Below are 21871 nucleotides of genomic sequence, written 5' to 3' on the forward strand. Positions count from 1 at the left end.
GATATTCTTGGTCGCCGAGTCCTAATAAGACTCAAAGTTAACAACTCTGGCAATTACGAGTGAAATCATGTCAGTGTTTAGTGGCCCACAGTGTGTCTCTGCTCTACAAAAGAATTTAGGATTTGGCGAAACCAAAAACAGTTGCAGGTTCTCACTTATGTTATGTGAGAACTTAGACCGCTGAACAATGTCTATAAAAAAAGTAAAATGGTTTAAAGTTATACTTTGTTGGATTGAAAATAGCCACCAAGGTTCAATCCCCGACCAAATAGGGCTGATTCGCCATCAATTTTCACTTCAGCCCATGAATTCTTGGCCTGTTTTGCTATCACTAGGAGATTATGTCACATTTCCATCCATCCACATTCAAATATTTCTAAAAAAAAATGCGATAATCAGTCCCCTCTCTCGGCTCCTATTTCTACTGACAAAACAAAAGTTTATGCAATGATAAAGAAAGTTTTTTTAGATGTCATTTTAAAAGTCTCCCACTCATTAGGTTCGATAAGGAAAATTCTGACTTTTTATTTCTAGTTGTATTTTGAGTGCATTTTGTTTATTTTCAATGTAAGGTTTTAAACGGTCTATTGAAACTTGTGTATGCGTGTTTGGGTTTGTTTCTATTAGGAAATATTTTGGTGTTCGTTCGAGTACCATGTAAGAACCTGAATAGGGTGCTTCTAGCGGTTGTCAAACACGGTTTATCCTAATCCAAACTTTATTACAGGTTTGAAATTGATCTGGAACATATGATTTTCTTGTTGATTTTTCTTGTTGTAGTATTTGTCTTCTTTTTTTTGCTGTTGTAGCATTTGTGGAATCTTACTTTCTTAGTATTTTTGCTCCTTTAGCATTTGTCTTTGTTCGTTTTTTTTGTTTTTTTTGCTTTTCTAGTATTTTTTTTTTTTTGCTGTTGAAGAATTTGTCTTTTTTATTCTTTCTTGCTGTTGTAGTTTTTTATCGTTTTTGCTGTCGCCTTTCTAGTTTTTTGTTTTTTGTAGAATTTGTCTTTCTACATTTTTATTTATTGCCGCATTTTATTTTTTACCATGTCTTTCCTCATTTTTTAATCATTGTAGGATTTGTTTTTCGCAATTGTTTTGTTTGTACCATTTGTTTGCATTATTTTTTTTACATCATAGCAATTGTCATTCTTTTTTTGTTGCAGCATTTTTTTCTGTTATTATAAGTTTTTTTTGCTTTCTTTTTGCTGTTGTATTATTTGTCATTCTTTGTTGTTTTTCCAGTTGTATCATTTGTCTTTTCTGCAGTTATACAATTTGCAATTTGTCTTTCATCATTGTTTTTATTTTTATCTGTTTTCTGCATGTGCTGTGTGGTAAACGCTGTCGCATTGATATTGTTAAGCAAGGGCATGAGTTCATCCGCAAGTTTTCCAGGTTGAGATGGGTTTAATTCTTTTTGTGGGGCTATGATGGGGGAAATTGTGGCTGGTAGGGTCTGTAGAAATTTGTGAATTACAATTTCTTCGCCGATACCTATTCGTTTTGCTATTGATAGCATCTCTTGTAGGTATGTGGAAAGACGGTCTGTAATGGTGGTGGGTGACATTAATTTGTCAAGCAAGTGCAGTTTTGTTCTTTCATGTGTTTCAATTAAGGAACATTTTTAGTTCTTCATAGTTCTTTGTCTCTAAAGTGTGTATTGATATTTTTGCTACCACCTCTGCAGGCAGAGATGAAATCACTGTGAATAATTTCGTTGTGGAAGCTGTTATGTTGCATAAGTGGAATTGTGCTTCCAAAATGGAAAACTAGTCATTCACTGCCGTTTCCATGAATTCTGTTTTTTTTATTCATTTGTTGCAAGCAGGTTTCTTCCATATTTTTTTGCGTATATATATATATATATATATATATATATATATATATATATATATATATATATATATATATATATATATATATATATATATGTGAAGAAAGGAGGAAAAAGTGTAATACCAATGTTAACCTTTAAAAGGAAAAACTTTATTTGCCATTTTACATTATGGAGAGAGTACACCTCTTGTTAATAATGTTCGTCGGCAACATACGTCTTGTTGGTTTGGTGGCTAAGAGTGTACTGGCTACTTGCCTGTCATGCTGGCTAGGGCTTCGTTAAGTAGAAAGAGAGAGATATAATGATGAGGGACCCTGGATAGCAGTTCTTAGTTTGTGCTCGGTTTATAAGCTGGAGAAAGAGAGGGCCTAATAAACTATTATTTTTGGGGAATGGTATTATTTTTGTCCTATTTCTTGGCTTTTAGGGGTGACTTAGGTCAGTCCTACCACTGTTTTGGTGACAGACAAATTATCAGTCATTCATCATATTATGATGAACCTGGACTATGGCCTTAGGCTACATCACAGCCGAACTAGAACTAGACATGTCACTAACAGAGTTATGTCGTCTTCATCTATTCCTAAGAAAAAAAAACTCTGATCCCTTTTCAGACATGCTAATCTGGTGCAATACGTCTATTGCACATCTAAGATCATACTTGGCTTTTTCTTGTAAAAAGAGAATTTTGGTCACTTTCACGACCTGCCACACCTTGGAAAGTGCACAACAGTCAAGTTGATCTCAGCTGAGTTTTTTTTTTTTTTGCCCAATATGAACGTCGATATATGCCGATGGACTCAGGCAAGTATTTCCTGCTCCAAAAATACATCGCCATACTAAGTATAGCCCAGGCAACATTTCAGTACCTTATCCTCGTTTCTCCCATATCCATCTAGAAATTGTTGGACCCTTGCCAACTTCCAGATGATATCATTACATTCTCACCATGATAAACCGTTTCACTTGTTAGTTAGCAGCAATCTTGCACGACATTTCCATAGAAGTTATAGCCCATACATTCGTAGAGAACTGGATCTCTAACTTTGGTAAGCCCACCACTGTTACCACTGACAGAGGTTCCCAGTTTACATCACACACTTTCAGAATTTCCTACATTGTGATTTCTGCTTATCACCCTTCCACTAACAGGATGGTAGAGCGCTTTCCTCATCGACTCCAAGCTGCCGTAGCTGCTCAGCCTGAACCGCATCACTAGAGTGAACATTTGCCGCTCGTTCTTCTTGGACTTCGGTCCATTTTTGAAGAAGATTTGAATGCTACTTCAGCCAAGATGGTTTTTGGAACCAGCTTTCACGTCCCTGGTGAATTTTTCAATCTACAGATCCATACCCGCAACCATCTCCAGCTATGCTGACCATCTGAAACTTGCAATGTCTCGAGTGATGTACACTCTGCCATGCTCTGTCACTTCCAAACCATACTATCCACCTGATCTTTATTCGTGCAAGTACATTTTATTCCATATCGACTCGATATACAGATCTCTCCAGCCACTCTATGATGATCCGTATATAGTGTTAGAACGTTCTGAAAAATATTTTGTCGTTGATCACAATTGTCAGCATGACTCAATTGCAATAGATCGTATTAAACCCGCTTTCGTGGAAAGCTCGTATGATACTAATGCTTTTTCTGCCAGTTTTTTTTTTTTTTTTCGGATTTGGAACCAGTCATACCCAGCCTTGATCCGATCGTCATACCAGATTCAGACGTTTTCATTATGCCTACTGCTTCCACGCCGGGTAATAAACCTGCCATAAACCTTCCAGATTCTAAACCTGTATCTACACCTGCGACCTGCACAACTCAAAGTTGTCGTCACATAGTATTTCCATTAAATACACAGACTTTGACACATCTTAACAAATTTCTTTTTCGTTCTGATATTCATTGACCATATACATCTGCATGCTTTTCCAATTTTCTTTCCTTTCCTTTAGCTTCCAGCTATCTGGGGAGGGAATACTATGGGAACCGAGTTCCACATGCAAGCAAACATACGAACACAAACTTGTGTTATTAAGCTAAACCTAATTATCCCCCTTTAATTCTAGCAATACGATTCCTTGACACAAGGGGGCATAACACCTTACTTCCATATCCGGTTCTTATTCCTCTTCCTCTTTTCCCTTAGACCTCGGATCATGCAGACACGTTGAAACTATGCCTCTGTTTTGCACTCACACAAAAAAATTGCACCCTTACAAAGAGACTCTCGAAACAATCACGCGTAATGTTTTTCTCTTTGGTATTGAACTATTTCACTTGTATCAATTACTGTAAATAAATGTACATCGGTTGTAAATATAATTTCTTCGCTAAGAAGACAATGCGACTTTCTCTCTAATCCTTTACTAAACAACAGCAGGTGACTTCGCCTGCTACAGACGTCATTTTCTAAAAACAAAAGAAAATATTTTTTGTGGTCATCACAGCTACACAAGATGACTATGAAAATATATTAAATAAAAAAATAGTCAACGATAAAATGGCTCAGAAACACACACACACACACACACACACAAAAAAAAAAAAATAAAACAACAATTTATCGCAGAAACGGATATAGGTAATGAGGAAATACATTTAATAAAGAAAAAAGTTTTTTAGTAAAAAAAACATAGATGTTTGATATACATGAGTTATTTCCCTTTTGACCGTGATTACTCATACTATTCCTCATGCAGCAACCTCCTACCACGCCAGAAACAACAGACATTAGTTGACTTCTATATTTAAGTTTAATATTTTGTAGTGTTCACACGTGTTTGTTGTTCATCGTATTAATTTGCTACTAACCTAATATAAACAATAGTCTCGACATTAATTACAATCGTTGCAGAATGCAAAAAAAAACAACAAAAAACTAAAAAAAAAAAACAGAACAATTTTGGGGGGTTTTAATAAACAAAACTGTGGGGAAAATAGAAACAGACATACACATGACCTACCTGTTAAGCGCCCACGTGTCTGCTTGTCATGCGCGTTGGATAGCAAAAAAAAAAAAGCAAGATGGCGTCTGTGATATTTAACAAAAACGGTCTTGTGACTCTTGTGTACTCTCGCGAAATTCACGTGGATGAATGTGATATAAAGCAGGTCGCTTAAAGGGGTTGGAAGAGCTTTTGGCTGTTCAGATGCTAAACAGGTAACGTTACAAGAAAGACGGTTACTTAGTGCATAGGGACGAGTGGAGGAGGTTCCAGTTCAACAAGCTGATGGCAGCAACGCTCTGAGCAGTCAGTACAGGAATGGGTGGAAAAGGCAGAATTGATATGCCAGCTCAGTGGTGTGAAGCGTCTGGAATGTATGGTCCCAATGCGCCTCCTCGCTGGGGGGGAGGGGGGTGCATACACTGTACACCAGCAGCTAACCGATGAAAAGAAGGCAGATTTCACCTGCATTAAAAACGCCCTCTACACAGCATTTGCATTAGATCCGGTTGCTGCATGGAAAGAGTTTTTTTTTTTTTTTTTTTTTTACACAGTGATCACCACTTATCAAGGCCCGGAAGCCACTCAGGGATAAGGGTTAGTGCAAGTTTATGGCATGCAAGTTACATTCCAGGGAAACTGTTGTTGTTTATCTGGCAGAACTGAAAAAGCTTGCAGTCCTGTTCAGAGAAATGCCAGAGAAAGGCCTGATGTGCGCATTTATTGCAGGATTGCCCGCTGGTGTGGAAGATCTGCTCTTAGCCTCATCCCAAGTAGACAAGATGGACATCTCTGAAGTACTAGCGCGAGCGCGGGTGATACTAAAAAGGAGTCCAGAGACTTAGACCGCACAGCAGCCATGCAGCCAACACAGGGTGGATCTTAGGACCTGGTTGGTTGGTTGTTTTTGTTTTATGGCATATCAACCCTTTTCAGGTTATTTAATGCCGAATCCAAAGATTTTGAAGAAAAATTTTTTTAATAGAATATATTTGTTGTGTTCAAGTCGGTTTCTATTTAACCTATAGTTGGGGCCCTAACAGTTACTACCACTCCGGGTCAGTGTGGACCTGGGAGCAATGGCAATTAAAGGGTGGCTCCACACTCCCCAAAGCCTGCAAGCTGGGGCCTCACCACTGGATATAGTTTAAGGTCATATCCAGGACCTTATGACCTGGGCACGGTTACAAGCTGCTACAAGTGTGGTGGGACCAACCATTTGGCCTGTGATTGTCTCTCATCGCGCTCACTGACTCGAAGGCTTAGCAGGCTTCAGTGCTATAGGTGTAAAAACCAGGGACACCTTGCCCATGCCTGTCTGGGAAACAGGCAAGGGCAGTCTTCTCTCCAGATCGTCACTGAACAAGGCGCTGTTACATGATAAGGGCTGCCCCCTTTTCATGTAAGTATAAAAATGGAGAATTTAGTTTAAAATGGAAATGAGATGGCAATAGAGAAATTCGAACTTCGTAATATTAGTTTAGAAATAGATTACGTGTGAGAATTTAAAAATGTAAAACAAAACATTTGTTTAGAAATAGATAAATATTTCAAGAAAAGAATGTGAGCTGTCAAGTTTATTATGAAATTTTAAATTGGAAGAATGCAGCTTATAAAATAATGTTTTAACATATTGAATATAGGTTAAAATTCCTTTTGTAGAAATAGGAAATGTTTGGACACGTATGTCCAGGACACGTGAAAGAATGCACATGTTTTAACATGTGTATGACGTCACGGAAAATAGAAAGTTCGAGGGAGAGAAAAACTTTAGAGTTAGATCAGTCAGTGAGAAAACTCAGAGGCAGGCCGTCGTCTGGGAGCGAGACGCCACTTCAAGGAAAAATGTGAGACTTTGAATTCTTGGTGATGGAACGGCCGGTCGTGACGAAATAAACCATCAAGTGTTTTTGTAAAAAAAAAAAAAAAAAAAAAAATTGCACGATCACAGAAATGCGAAAAAAAGACAAAAAATTGAACACACACGCACACAGAGAACAAAAGATACAAGAAATATTAAAAAAGAAAAAGAAGAAAAGGCCGATATGCCGTAAAAGAAATCCATAGTAATGAATGGAAAAATAGTAAACAAGTCACCATGAGTAATTCATTGATAAATGAATTGGATTGTTAAAAAACACACACACACATACACGCAAAGGCAAAGATTTGGGGTCACCCATTATTGTTTTGAAATTTGTATGGAGTGTCAAGTAAAAATGTGTGTCAATATGAAATCGTTTGGACGAATTGTTGAATTTAATCTGTCAATCAAACGGGAATTTTTCAAAGGTCGCATGTACTTTCTGAAACAGCGTGTAAAATTTGTTTAGAAGTGCAGTTTTGTGTTCATAGTTGAACTTTTCGGCTTTTTATTTTTTTGTGTATTTCATTTGAATTTTTTTTTTGAAAAAAAAAGAGACAATTGTTTTGGACAGACTGTTGAATTGTTGTTTGTTACAGATGATTTTTTTGTTGTTGAAAAAAAAGTTATAACTGTTGCAAAATGCTTAAATGTATTAAGGTATTTTTTTTGAAAATGTTTTTATGATATTGAACAAATATTATAAATTGTCTTATGTATGTAAATTTTATTGATTTTCACAGCAAGAATTCAAAGTCAGAAGTAAATATACAGCAGATTTATACAGTCTAGGAGAAAATAAGATTAAGACGTATGGTTGGCTTACAGATTCTGTTAGAATTTTAGAAGGGGGACAAGAATTAAAATTACGTAAACGGGTATTTGGAGAGTTTTTAGATGTGATAAGCCGTAAGAAAGACGTTTTGTTTTAGCATTTGGTTTTGTTGTTTATTTTTAGAGATCCTAAAAAATTTTCTCCAAGAAAAGTGACTTGGTAGGGATTGATAAGCACAAGATGTGCCCCTATACGAAAAATTTGGGAACCTGGTTAATTAAGTGCTTAAAATAAGCTGGTTGCACGTAACGACTCCAAGCAAGGTAGTAAGTAAGACTTGGCTTAATTAATAAACAGGCGTTGGAAAGAATACGAAAATTCTTAAGGGGACCAGTAAACCGAGGATAGGTAGTCCCGAGGCAATCACATATAGCATAATGAAGTAAGAGACAAGCAAAAATATGCCGTAGATTACGTAAGAAAGATATAACCTTGTATTTTTTTAGAGAGGCATGAATGTGGGATATATTTGCTGGATCTTTGAAGCTCTGGTGAGAGAAAAGAAAAATCACAAAAAAATCGGGCAATTAGATAGAATTTAGGCGCAATTAAGTTGTTGGGCGCAGGAAAGGTGTTAGTTAGTTAGGGGTGATATTTCTAAATCCTCGTCGAAGTTTCAAGAATCCAAGCAAGGAAATCCGAGTGAATCTGTATGAGAGAAAAATAAGGTATATCTTAAACTTCTAAAGCCAACCACAAAGATTTAAGTATATGAGCTTTGGTATGTCCCGTATAAGATAGTTATTGAAAAAGACAAAAAAAAAGCCATACTTGATAAGACTAACCATGCGGAAAGAATTGATCAGAACATTTTTGGGACAAAGAAAGACGTCCATTTCAAGAAAGGTGAAAACCTCTAGTCTGCGGCATATGGGTGGCTAGAAAATAGCTGATGTGAATCATAGGTAAAGACCCTACACCCAAAAAGTAAATGCCACAAAGATCAGAAAGGTTCTGATCTTATAAAAAAATAAATAATTGTGAAGTCGGCTGTGAAGGGCTGACTGAAAGAGATTTTTTTTCGTTTGTTTTTTAGCCTGATCTTTCTAGCCGTGTGGTTGTGTAGATGTAAAAATAAAAAAATGTACTAAATTTAAAAATGCATACATTTTTTTGTGAAATATGGAAGGGAGGGATGTTACATGATAAGGGCTGTCCCCTTTTCATGTAAGTATAAAAATGGAGAATTTAGTTTAAAATGGAAATGAGATGGCAATAAAGAAATTCGAACCTCGTAATCTTAGTTTAGAAATAGATTACGTGTGAGAATTTAAAAATGTAAAACAAAACATTTGTTTAGAAATAGATAAATATTTCAAGAAAAGAATGTGAGCTGTCAAGTTTATTATGAAATTTTAAATTGAAAGAATGCAGCTTGTAAGATAATGTTTTAACATATTGAATATAGGTTAAAATTCCTTTTGTAGAAATAGGAAAAGTTTGGACACGTATGTCCAGGACACGTGAAAGAATGCAAATGTTTTAACATGTGTATGACGTCACGGAAAATAGAAAGTTCGAGGGAGAGAAAAACTTTAGAGTTAGATCAGTCAGTGAGAAAATTCAGAGGCAGGCCGTCGTCTGGGAGCGAGACGCCACTTCAAGGAAAAATGTGAGACTTTGAATTCTTGGTGATGGAATGGCCGGTCGTGACGAAATAAACCACCAAGTGTTTTTGTAAAGCTCGTCTTGTGTCTTATGTTTCTTATACAAAGGTAAAGTCCAATTGTATTATATATTTGTGTTATATGTATTTACATACACGTCTCAACAACACAATGTCCGAACTGTTCACTCTAAGAGCTCTCCTTCTCTTCCATTCTACACAAGAAAAGAATGAACAGTTGTAAAATAAATATAAGAATCTCTCCTAACATGAACAATCTCTCAAAGTCTCTCTTACAAAAAAATGAACTTCTATCTCTCTCTGAGTCTTACAACATCCCTCACTGTAATAAGACTCCTTCTTAGCATCTCTTCCTAAGACTCTCTCTTTTAAGAAGACCCCCTATATGTAACAGCGCTGCCTGCAGTAACTGTGTGTGTTAACGGACATGAATGCCTCGTCCTTGTAGATACTGGATGCACCCAGACCCTGGGGCGCAAGGCATGTTGCAACACTTGGTACAAGGAGAGAATTCTGGTGCTAACCGTGGGTGGCGAATCACTGGCCTCTTGTGGGGGGAGCGTCATCAGCAGAAGTATCAGCGACGGGCTGCAGTAGTCGTGCAAGCCCTGGTTGTGGATGGGGAGCTGCTTGGATACGACCTACTTCTAGGGATGGATTTGATTACACAGTTGGGTGAAATCACTGTGGACTGCACTGGCAAGATAGAGTTCTCCCGCACATGAGAAACGTGCTTGTGCCGCAATTACCTTGGACGAACCTGACTTTCATGCGGAGTATGACAGGGAAACCAATGCGTGGACGGCATCTTGGAAGTGGACTGGCGATCAACCACCGATATCCTTATGGAACCGACTATCACAGGCTCAGGGGGCAGTATGAAGAAGAACTGCAGACTTGGATCAACAATGGCTGGCTACTTCCATACTCTGAGGATGAGCTCAGGCCCCTGCGAGGACTGATTTCCCTGATGGCTGTCTTACAAAATAGCAAACAGAAGGTCTGACCCATCATGGACTACCATGAACTTAATGAACATGTCGACCTGTACACAACAGGGGCGGATGTTTGTGCACTCAAATTAAGGGAGTAATGGTAGCAAGAGTCGGACGTGCAATTCTATTATAATTATATTTTACCCATTTAAAGTTTGTAAAACATGTAAAAAAAAAAAAAGCTTCTGCTAGATACCGGTGTCGACCTTTAAGAGCCCCTTTTAGTGAGTACCTGGTTCGAGGATATTTGTCCAACTAAACGGCAAATCTGCCTTGGCGCATGCGTCAAGTATCTTATGTCACAAGAAAGAAATGGTGGTCATTTTAAAGTATTAGATAAAACAGAAAAATATGAAAGTCTTAATAAAAGGTACGTCTTCATTTGGTAGGTGTATCAGAATTTTTGTAGGAATTTTTGACACCCCTAACACGAAACTGCGAATAAAATATAAAAATCTCGTAATTCCTCTGTTAAAAGTGGGTTATTTATTTTCTTTATGGATTATACTTCCAAAATAAACTATTAAAGTTGTTTTAAAAGTAATAGAAATATTTTTTTAAACAGTAATGCATTTTCCGAACTCAATATTTTTCAATTTTTAAACTTTAAAAATCTATCAAAATTTTTCTATTGATTCTATTTTTACGATATTTTCAGGGTCAATGTGAAATTTTATGTTCTTTCCAATAAACCGAATATAATATTTTAGAAAACTTTTTTTTTAAATTCACGCCCCCCACCATTTTCAAGTTTCTATTAAAAAGTAAATAATTAATTTACTCACCGAAAAGTAAATAATTAATTTACTCACAAATTGAAGAGAAAAGGTCAATAAATAATATATTCAAATTTCTAAAAAAAAACAAGTAGTGTTTTTTTAGAAATTTACCTGTAAAGTTTGAAGTTTAACACTTTTTTTTTAAAACCACGTTATTTGTTTTTTCTTTTTTTTTTAAATGGAACCTTGGTCCTATTTTTTTAATTGAAAAAATATTTGGGCTTGAATTATATTTTTCGAGGAGTTATAAGCTTGGAAAGACAGGGGGTCGAATAATTCACGCCTCCCATTTTGAAATGTCTATTAAAAAGTAAATAATTAATTTATGTACCAAAGTCTTATATATCACAAATTGAAGAGAAAAGGTCAATAAATAATATATTCAAATTTAAAACAACAAAAAAGAACTGTTTTTTAGAAATTTACCTGTAAAGTCCGATGTTTAAAACCTTTTTTTTTTTTTAACGTTGTTTGTTTTGTTTTTTTTAATGAAACCTTGGTCCTTGCTCCTTTAATTGAAAAAAGAATTAGGGCTTGAATTACATTTTTCGAGGAGTTATAAGCTTGGAAAGATGGGGTGGAATTATTCACTATTTTCACGAAATTCCTGACAAACTTACCGGTGCGGTACGTTACTATGCCAATAATATATAAACAATAATATAGGTATTTCAGAAGTTAAAAAAAACAAAAAAAAAACTTCTATTTATATTGCTTTTAATTAAAATAAAGATTTTCGTAGATTACAATTATGAAACGTTCTATTCATATTTAAATGTTTTATAGGGTTTGCATTACTGTACACATAGATTCGAAAAAGTGGTCAAAAATTAAAATATACAACAAAGAAATATTAACAGTAGCTATAAAAGTTACTTTGCAACCTACTTGAATCATTTATTAGTGTTTTTAAGTAGTTTTAAACGCTGTTTATTTGATACCAAATATCAACATTTTACGAGTCGTAAGAATTCAAGATGGCCAAAATTACTACCCCCCCCCCTTCTTCTTCGAAGAGAGAAGCCTCGTTTTCAAATTATAGTTCGCGCATATTTTTGGGGGAGGAGCTTGCCTCGTAAGCACGTGTCTCTGCGGACATATGTCTCTGCGGACATTTTGCGTTTACATTTTTATCCCATTTTTGGATGAAGTAAAGAATAGATACCCTGTAGCAGACGACGCCGCCTGGCGGTGCCAGGCGCACATTTCAACTAACACCGGTGATTCGACCTTGACATTGGCACAAGCACATGGCGTCAGTTGTTTTTAAACACGTCAAATAGCAAACATGCTCGAATCAGCATTTTTTTTTAAATATATTTACAAAACCTTTGAAGATTTAAAAGAAAAAGTATATATTTACAAAACATTTTTTTAAAATAAGTAACAAAACGAACGTATTTAAATAAAAGATATTTAAATAAACGTGTGTCTCTTTCTGTTTCGGATTTTTGCGACCAAGATTGATTTTTATGTGCCGTGTTTTGGGGGGTTCTGTGTGCGTTTTTAAGACAATTCAATATTTATTCTTTAAAACATTAACTTCAGCGACAATTAATATATTTTCAAAATAATATTTTTAAATATTACATTTTTACGAATATTCGCGAGCAAGATTTAAAAAAAAAAAGACGAGGTGTTTTTTTTTTTTTTTCAATTAAATTATAAACTTTATTTGAACTTTCAACAAACTTTTACAGACATAAAAATAGACTTTATAGATATTTTATAATAATTTTTTAAAAATATATTTAACGAAAAGTTTTTTTTTTACTATTTCATTGGTGAATAAAATTTCAAAGTAATAAATGGTGAAAAAAAATATCTCGAAAAGAAAAAACACCTCGTCTTTTTTTTTTTGTTTTAAATAAAAATTTAATTTTAAAATTTCGATGTTTGAAAAACAGTCCATAATATATATTTCATTATAAAAGTTCTATTTTTGTTTGATAAAAAGAATAAAACAGTTAATAAAAAAAAACAGTCCATTAAGTTCAAATAAAGACTGTTTGAATAAAACTTATAAAAAAAGATATGAATAAAATAATATATTTTTTTATCTCGATTGTTTATACTTGTGATTTTATTGTGCATAAAAAATTGCCTCGGCCTAAAAGGATTTCTCCTTCACTGACCACCGACATACATCGCACTGTAAATAAATATTGAATTGTATCAAAAACGCACAAAAAAAGAAATGGCCACAACAAATGAACCTTTTTTTATAAGTTTTATTCAAACAGTCTTTATTTGAACTTTTTTTTTTTTAATCTTGCTCGCGAATATTCGTAAAAATGTAATATTTAAAAATATTATTTTGAAAATATATTAATTGTCGCTGAAGTTAATGTTTTAAATAATAAATATTGAATTGTCTTAAAAACGCACACAGAACCCCCCAAAACACAGCACATAAAAATCAATCTTGGTCGCAAAAATCCGAAACAGAAAGAGACACCCGTTTATTTAAATATCTTTTATTTAAATACGTTCGTTTTGTTACTTATTTTAAAAAAATGTTTTGTAAATATATACTTTTTCTTTTAAATCTTCAAAGGTTTTGTAAATATATTTAAAAAAAAATGCTGGTGAATATTCGAGCATGTTTGCTATTTGACGTGTTTAAAAACAACTGACGCCATGTGCTTGTGCCAATGTCAAGGTCGAATCACCGGTGTTAGTTGAATTGTGCGCCTGGCACCGCCAGGCGGCGGCGTCTGCTACAGGGTATCTATTCTTTTTGTTTACATTTTTTAGAAGTTCCGTCCTCGTAATGAAAGTATTTGTAAACATTACATTTAATTTAGATATTTATTGCGGACAAATACTTTTGAGTTTTTTTTTTGTTTTATTTTGGGAGGGGGGATAACATATAAAGTGGTCAAAACGGTAAATATTTTTTTAAGTATACATTTTTAAGTAGTTTTGGTACTGACTGCACTGCAGAGAGTGACCTGGACGTAAATAATAACGCTATTATTTAAAAAGCCAGTCTTAACATGGGGAGGGGAGAGTGTTTTGTACCTATTCTATACTTTAACCTTACAATTGAATAAAAAACACACCATAAAACTTTAATTAAACTTGGAAATACGATTTGACACGGTAAGTTTGGGAAAAGGAATTATAAATAAAAAAACTAGACAAAATCCGGTTAAAAACTCGCTCAATATATGTTTCCGTGGCATAGGTTGACATGTATTCAGTGGGTTTTTAACAGTATTTTGCATATTTTTTATTTTCAACTCCTTTTCCTAAACTTACCGTGTTAAAGAGAGAGTCGGTCGCCATTCTTAATTCTCCAATACATCGATAAACATTGTATGTTTTTCGAGCTGAATAAACATGTTACATTAAATAAAAACACTAAAACATATCCAGTTAGGTAGAAAAGTAACTTATCTTGTTTTGATAGCATTTATTTGTTATATATTTGTTTTTTGACAACTTTTTTGAATCTATGTATACAGTAATACAAACTCGAAACGTGTTTTCGAGGGATTTTTGGGTGTGCTGACGGAAGGTTGCGCCCATTGGCCTCAGTAACAATTCACTGAAATCCCTATAAACAATCTGCGCTGCGCTTGAGCCATTTTTTTTTTTTTTTTTTTTTTTTTTGTTTTTTCAGAAATTGGAATTTGATAGGTTGCAGAAAAATACAGTTTCAGGAATCGATGGATATAAATTTAAAAGAAGTTTCTGAAAAGTGTATGATATGAATTTAAGTTTCCGAGAAGTGTATGATATAAATTTAAGTTTCCGAAAAGCGTATATTACTGGATAAAACACGCAGAAAAGTATGTTTGCAATATCGTGAAAATGTGATAGGTGTTCATTGTGTACAATTAAAAAAAAAACAACACGAAACATATAAAACATTTAAATATGAATAGAACGTTTCATAATTGTAACCTATGAAAACCTTTTTTGTTTTAATTAAAAGCAATATAAATAGAAGTTTTTCCTTTTTCTTTTTAAGTTATTTTCAAAAACAACTCCTAAGATACCTATATTATTGTTTATATATTATTGGCATAGTAAGGTACCGGTGATTAGGGAAATTAGTTCCTTTTATGTGATAAAAGGTTCGAGATTATTTTTCCACCTAAACTGCAGTCTTGCCCGAAATATATTTTGTTTTATTTTCAGCTTCATTTTCTGCGAACCTGCTCTTATGGTCGCCATTTTAAATGTAGTTTTTGTGCGTATTTACGTTTTAACAATTGTTTCTTGTTTATAAAGAAAATAACATTGTTCCAAAGCAGATTATACAGCAAAAAAGTAAGTAATGTCACTTGAATTTACTTAATTTTTCATGCTATTTTTTTTATTATGTTTATGGCGTTTGAACCATTCTTTTTATTTCTCCAAAATGAGTCAAACTTCCAATTTTCCAATGTAAATAAAACGCCCCTCCCCTTCTTTTCAACCCACTGAAAAAAGGGAAAGAAGAAACAATAGCGGATTGTGAGAAAATAAATTATTTTTATAATGAATGCATTTGTAAATCTAAAACTTTCTCCAATTTTCATTGATTTTTGCATTTTTTGTAAAGTAACCTTAGCAGTCTTATTCCTTATTGCTTTCAATTTTCAATATCGGTGGCGGGAGATGCAGAAGCATTTTTCTAAAAAAACATATAATGAAATCAATAAAATTTAAAATACTAAAATATAATTTTTAATAAAAAAAAATAAACAGTAAATCATTAACATTTTATTCATTTTTTTATGTAAAATATCATCAAGTATTTATTTTTATAAAATATATTTACAAAATATGTTTACAAAAATTTCAATTTTTTTCATGTAAACTTTCTTATTTGTTTGAAACTTTAACAGCAGAACATTTTTACATCACTAGAAGGTTTTCACCTGACACCAGTATTGGCGAACTTATTGGCACCGTATTTTCAAAAAGCTAAATATATTTTTTTTTAATTTACAGTTTTCACCGACTTAATAAAGACAGTGTGGTAGGTTTTATTACGTGTAGGTTCAGTGATAGACAAGTTTAAAAAATGTTTCCAATCTAATATGTAATGTACTACCGGCCAAACTGTAGCCTTTTTTGTCCCATCATCGCAATGTTGCATCCCTTCTGTGCCTGTTTTGCAAATATTTTAATGGTAAGTGTGTGGGGATTGATAAGAATTGACTGTGGACTGGAAGATGCAGGACTTCCGATGGAAAATGAAGTTTAGTTTTGGTGCGTTTTTCTGGGAGTTTGAAGAAGAAGAAAAAAAGGGACGGTTGATTTTCCACGTGGCCGGAGGAGCCCCAAAAAAAGTTATGAAAGTCAAAAACGACGTACTAGCCTGAACACCTTGAATGCCTAAACACTGCTTCGTTCATGAAAACCAGAAAAGGAAGACACCGAAGTAAATTCAAACCAACTTTGTTCCCACCTAAACCGATAAGTATAACCCAATGAACATTGTTTCTGTTGATTTTCTTACACACATTTCACGAACATTCTCTTCTGCCACAAAACGATCCTTCTCTATATACCTCCCAAATTGTAAATAAAGTTGCCATTTTATTCACCCTTGAAATATGTTTTTTTTTATTTATTTCTATGGAGTCAGAGAGTTAGACACAAACCTGATGAACCCACCACCTCTATAGCCCCATAAGTGCTTTGATGAAATCATAACACTTGTGCCCTCTGGAGGTTTTATTACATGTAGGTTCAGTGATAGACAAGTTTAAAAAATGTTTCCAATCTAATATGTAATGCACTACCGGCCAAACTGTAGCCTTTTTTGTCCCATCATCGCAAGGTTGCATCCCTTCTGTGCCTGTTTTGCAAATATTTTAATGGTAAGTGATTTGATGAAATCATAGCACTTGTGCCCTCTGGACGTACATCCCCCCTGACAAATCTGAGAGGCAGCAAAATCTCATCCTTTTACTGTTGGGGTTCCTAGATGCCACAAAGCCTTCTATTCCAATGATTTCTTCCCTCGAACTGCTAAACTTTGGAATTCCTTCCCTGATTCCTGGACTATGCCAATTCATAGAAGTTTTTAATGTGACATAAACTATAATCTCCTTATATATTCCCAAATATAATCCCAAATAGTATCCTCTTAAGCCTAAGTTGCAATATGCCTCGTTTGGAGTGAACAAGAGCAAAGAAAACAAAAGATACATGAATCTGAGGAAAGTATTTTGTCGATGCTATCATACATAGTAACACCCCGAGTTTAAGGGGAAGGTAGAAAAAATATTATTATTATATCACTGCTGAACTTTCCTTTTGCTATTTAAAGCAACTCAAAGAACAAAGTTAAATAATAATCAATAAAGAAAAATAAGACACTGAAATAGTTTGAATAAAACAAAGATTTTACAATAATAATAATAATAATAATAAAATAATGGTGGATGCTCAGACTAACTACAAGTTCCTGTACCCCCTCGACGAAAATATCCCTTGCAAACCTGACAAATAATGAAGTCTCACCCCTACACAGTAGAGATCCCTAGATATAAGAAAGCCTTCTACCCTAATAGCTTCTTCCACAGACCTGTGAGACTTTGGAATTCTCATCCGGTTTCCCACTTCCCCAACTGTACTGACATGCAGAATTTCAAGTATAATGTGAACAGACATCTTGCTGCTAAACTCCCTACATAGTACCCCTGCAACTTAAGTCCCTGATAGTAGCCCCCTACATCAAAATGGCAATGTACCTTGTTTGAGGTGAAAATGTAATAATAGTAATAATAATAATAATAAATATTTATCCAAACTTCTTGCCAAATCCCGACTTCAACTATAACCTTCACTGACCTTTCTCCCTATTTTTCTCTAAGCTGCCAAAGAAAAAAGAAGACTACCTTGTACTTTCACCTTCATTCTTTTATGAGAGCAGTCCACAAATGCAAATTAATGCCATCATGCTATCGCTATTAGTGGTTGGAGATGTATATTATAATTCTTAAATGAATCAATCTTTGTCTTGTTAGCAGTAAATGTAACTATCCAGTTTTAGCTCCACTCTACTTTCTTTGGAAATGTTTATAATTCGGAAATATTCAATTTGTGTGACTTATGATATCATGCTTGGTAAATTTCAAATAGAACAAAGAATGAAAGTAACATTTACATCAGTTGGCCATTCTTTAGATGCTTTTTTGCAATCAAGGAAATAAATAAACTGAGTTTGAGCTGTGACAAGAAATTTCTTTTAGATTATATAGTATGGTATTTTTAGGAGAAAGTTTTTACCATGCTTGATAAATTGAGCTTAAAAATCATATGCTTATGGACACTGAAAATTAACAACCTTATTAAATTCATAACTATAAAGGAACTGACTACACAGCATTATATATATTTTTTAGTTTTTTAGCCTTATTTTTAGTCTTGAGTTTAAAAATTAAAAAGAGCAAAAGACCTGAACTCAAATGCATTACATTAAAAAAATATACAACATAATTTTTTTTATTACTGCCTCAAAATATATGGTTTTGTTTAAATTCTTTGATTAAAATAATCAGACAGACATGAAATAATTGTGAGCCATTAATAAACCTTCATAGAAAATTTACTAAATAGGTAATGTTGATTTGTCAAAACATTTTAAGTTCTATTCTAATTTGATCATAAAAATGAAAGCAAATGGAATTACGTTTATAAGTTAACCCAATGAATTTTTATATTATTTTCAAGAGTTTGAAGCCAATAAAGGATTGAAAGACAATTAAAATTAATTTTGAAACAAGACATTCGTCTAATTTAATTAATTTTTTACGAATTGAAAAGAACCTTTATATAAAGAAAGATTTAGGGTCACTATTAAATTGTACAAAACTGCTTTCAAACTTTTAAAAATGTGAAATGCAAGTCTAATTAATGACAGAAGTTTCCTAATGGCAGATAATTATAAAAGTGTTGTATCATAAAATAATACCTTCTTTGAAAATAGCATATCTTACACAAAGCAATTTAGCATAGAATCGTTGTGCACAACTATTTCCTAAAGATTATTTTTGTACATATTACATTTCAAAATGATTTTGCTAGGTTTTAAGTTTCAAATCTCCCTAATTGATTCCTGAAGAGTTCAAATTAAATTTGTGATTAACTGATCACCTAATTTGAACCCAGCAGTATACATTTTTGTTTATACAACAATTTTTTCTTATAAGGTCATTTCAGGACTATCAATGCCATGTATCAGTTTTGAATCGGCAATTTTAAAATTAATTTTTTTTAAGAAATCGTTATATCTCTTTAATAGATGCAATTCCCAAGTGGGTGATTATTTGACATAAATTTATGTGAAAGTGATCCCATAACAATAAATTCTACATGTTTTGTCATTTTTACCACCAGAATTTTCAGGATGCATTCGCCTAAAAAGTAGGGTGATTATTTTACATAAATTTATGTGAAAGTGATCCCATAACAATAAATTCTACATTTTTTGTAATTTTTACCACCAAAATTTTCAGGATGTATTCGCCTAAAAAGTAGAATGTATTTTGGGGGTCCACTTTTTACAACTCTTCTAAGGATAAAATGTATCTCATTTATAACAAAAATATAATTGCAATATTTTAAAACTGTAACATCTTAATAAGGTAGAAACAACATATTGAAGCTGGTGCGCCCCTTTTAAGGGAACTGGGTGCTTCTACATTAATAAACCTTGTGCCTTACTTGGTCTTCACTTGTGTGGAAGCAAACACACACATTTATGTGAGGACACATTTTTTAAATGTTTAAAACTGTCGGCATACAACGTTTATAAATCCAGTGTTAAACTATGTTGACATTATAATTTGAAAAACAAATCATTGTGTAAAACGCATGTTTAACTCTCTCAATCTCTCTCTCTCTCTCTCTCTCTCTCTCTCTCTCTCTTTCTCTTTATTCATTGAAAGAGAGAATTGAAATATGATTGTATTGTTAAAACAGTTGAAATTTTCATTCTGGGGCCAACAAACGCGACATATCATGCATCTGGTTTCAACTCGCCTACATAAAAATATTCTCCTCGTTGTTAGATCTTAATAGCCGATGACATATCGATCCGTTGTGTTGCTGTTTCTATGTGTCTATTGTTGGATATCATTTATTCCCCCCGGGGAGCTGATTGCATTCCCAGGACATTCCTCAACCAAGTAACTCTCCTGAGGAAGTGATAGTACCATATTGGTAGTGAAATTATGTAATTTTATTTGTCTTATTTTAAAAAAATTGAATCATCTTTTCTTAATCTATGTTTATATTAACAAAAGTAAAAAATCGATCTACACTAATGCATATGTCTATATGTTTTGCTTTATCAATGAAATAAATTTATTTTAATGCGCATTTCTTTTGATTTGTAATACTTGTTTAATAGTATTTGTTTTTCATTCACAGGTAACTGCTATAAACTAAAGGATAATTCATCTACTAAATGACATGAAACCTATTTCAATTTGTTAAGTAATATGCACTGAGAAATACATGTACAAACACATGCTATATATGCTTCAAATAAAGATTCCTTTACATAAGGATTTTCCAAAAACGGTATATACTTTAAACAATAACTTTTTTCAAAAGTGTATGACTTAGAATTTACAAATAAATTTTTATTTACTTTTACAACATGCAAGGAAATGCTGGAGAAATACGTAATTTTTGTGTTGTGTGTGGTTCAACATTTTCAAGTAATCAGAGTTTAAAACAACACATGTTCACACATACTGGAGAAAAACCTTATTCTTGTGAAATATGCGGTTCAGCCTTTTCACAGAATGGTAATTTAAAATCACATATGCGAACACACACTGGAGAAAAACCATATTCTTGTCAGGCTTGTGGTTTATCATTTACAGAAAATTCAAGTTTAAAACGACACATTCGAAAACATACAAATGAAAGACCTTATTCATGTGAAGTGTGTGGTTCAACATTTTCTGATAATTCAAGTTTAAAACAACATTTCCGAACACACACTGGAGAAAAACCTTTTTCTTGTCAAATTTGTGGGTCAGCATTTATGAATAATTCTCATTTAGTGAAACACATTCGAATACACACTGGAGAAAAACCATATTCTTGTCAAATTTGTGGCTCATCATTTACAGAAAATTCAAGTCTAAAACGACACATTCGAACACATACGAATGAAAGACCTTATTCATGTGAAGTGTGTGGTTCAACATTTTCTGATAATTCTAATTTAAAAAAACATTTGCGAACACACACTGGAGAGAAACCTTTTTCTTGTCCAATTTGTGATTCAGCATTTGTGAATAATTCTCATTTAGTGACACACATTCGAATACACACTGGAGAGAAACCATATTTTTGTCAAGTGTGTGGCTCATCATTTACAGAAAATTCAAGTTTAAAACGACACATTCGAACACATACAAATGAAAAACCTTATTTCTGTGAAGTGTGTGGTTCAGCATTTTCTGATAATTCTCATTTTAAAAAGCATTTGCGAACACACACAGGAGAAGTAAAATAAAAAATAGAATCGCAAAAAGGGGAAAACCTTGTGAAACCTGCAGGTCTTCATTTTCAAAAACTTCTTACTTAAAAACAAACATAGTCGAACACACACTTTCAAACAAACACATTTGAACACACACTGGAGAACAAACATATTCTTGTGAAATTCATGGTTCATAATTTACAAAGATTTATCGTTTAAAAAAAACGCATATCGACTGACACAGGGAGCAACCTCATTTTTGTTACATACGTGAGAAAGTAATAAAACTCCATCATGACAAGTTTCAAGAAAAAATACACAATTAAACCCGGATCTCCAACTTCCAACATAGACCCCACCACCATGTCTCCTTCTCCAACATCAGGGGTCTGCATTCTAACCTTTCAGATGTTGAAACCCAATTACAGAAGACTAAACCAGATTTCTTATTTCTAAGCGAAACTGGCATTGAACAAACTATTTCCCTATATGAGTTCGTAATTAAAGGATACTCTAACTTAA

The 21871-nt window shown here is 33.5% G+C and overlaps 1 protein-coding gene across 1 annotated transcript in view; it reads left to right on the forward strand.

Moving 5' to 3' along the window:
- Positions 1 to 21871, forward strand: part of LOC145273346 (uncharacterized) — a 72060-nt gene that overhangs the window by 20080 nt on the left and 30109 nt on the right. Inside the window, exon 3 of the mRNA XM_080127069.1 lies at positions 20501 to 21373. Within this exon, the coding sequence (XP_079983195.1) occupies positions 20501 to 21373 (873 nt within the window). The remainder of the gene's footprint in view (positions 1 to 20500; positions 21374 to 21871) is intronic.

This window comes from Euprymna scolopes, chromosome 4 (genome assembly GCF_053919585.1).
Source record: "Euprymna scolopes isolate OS-2025 chromosome 4, ASM5391958v1, whole genome shotgun sequence".
Taxonomy (NCBI): Eukaryota; Metazoa; Mollusca; class Cephalopoda; order Sepiida; family Sepiolidae; genus Euprymna; species Euprymna scolopes.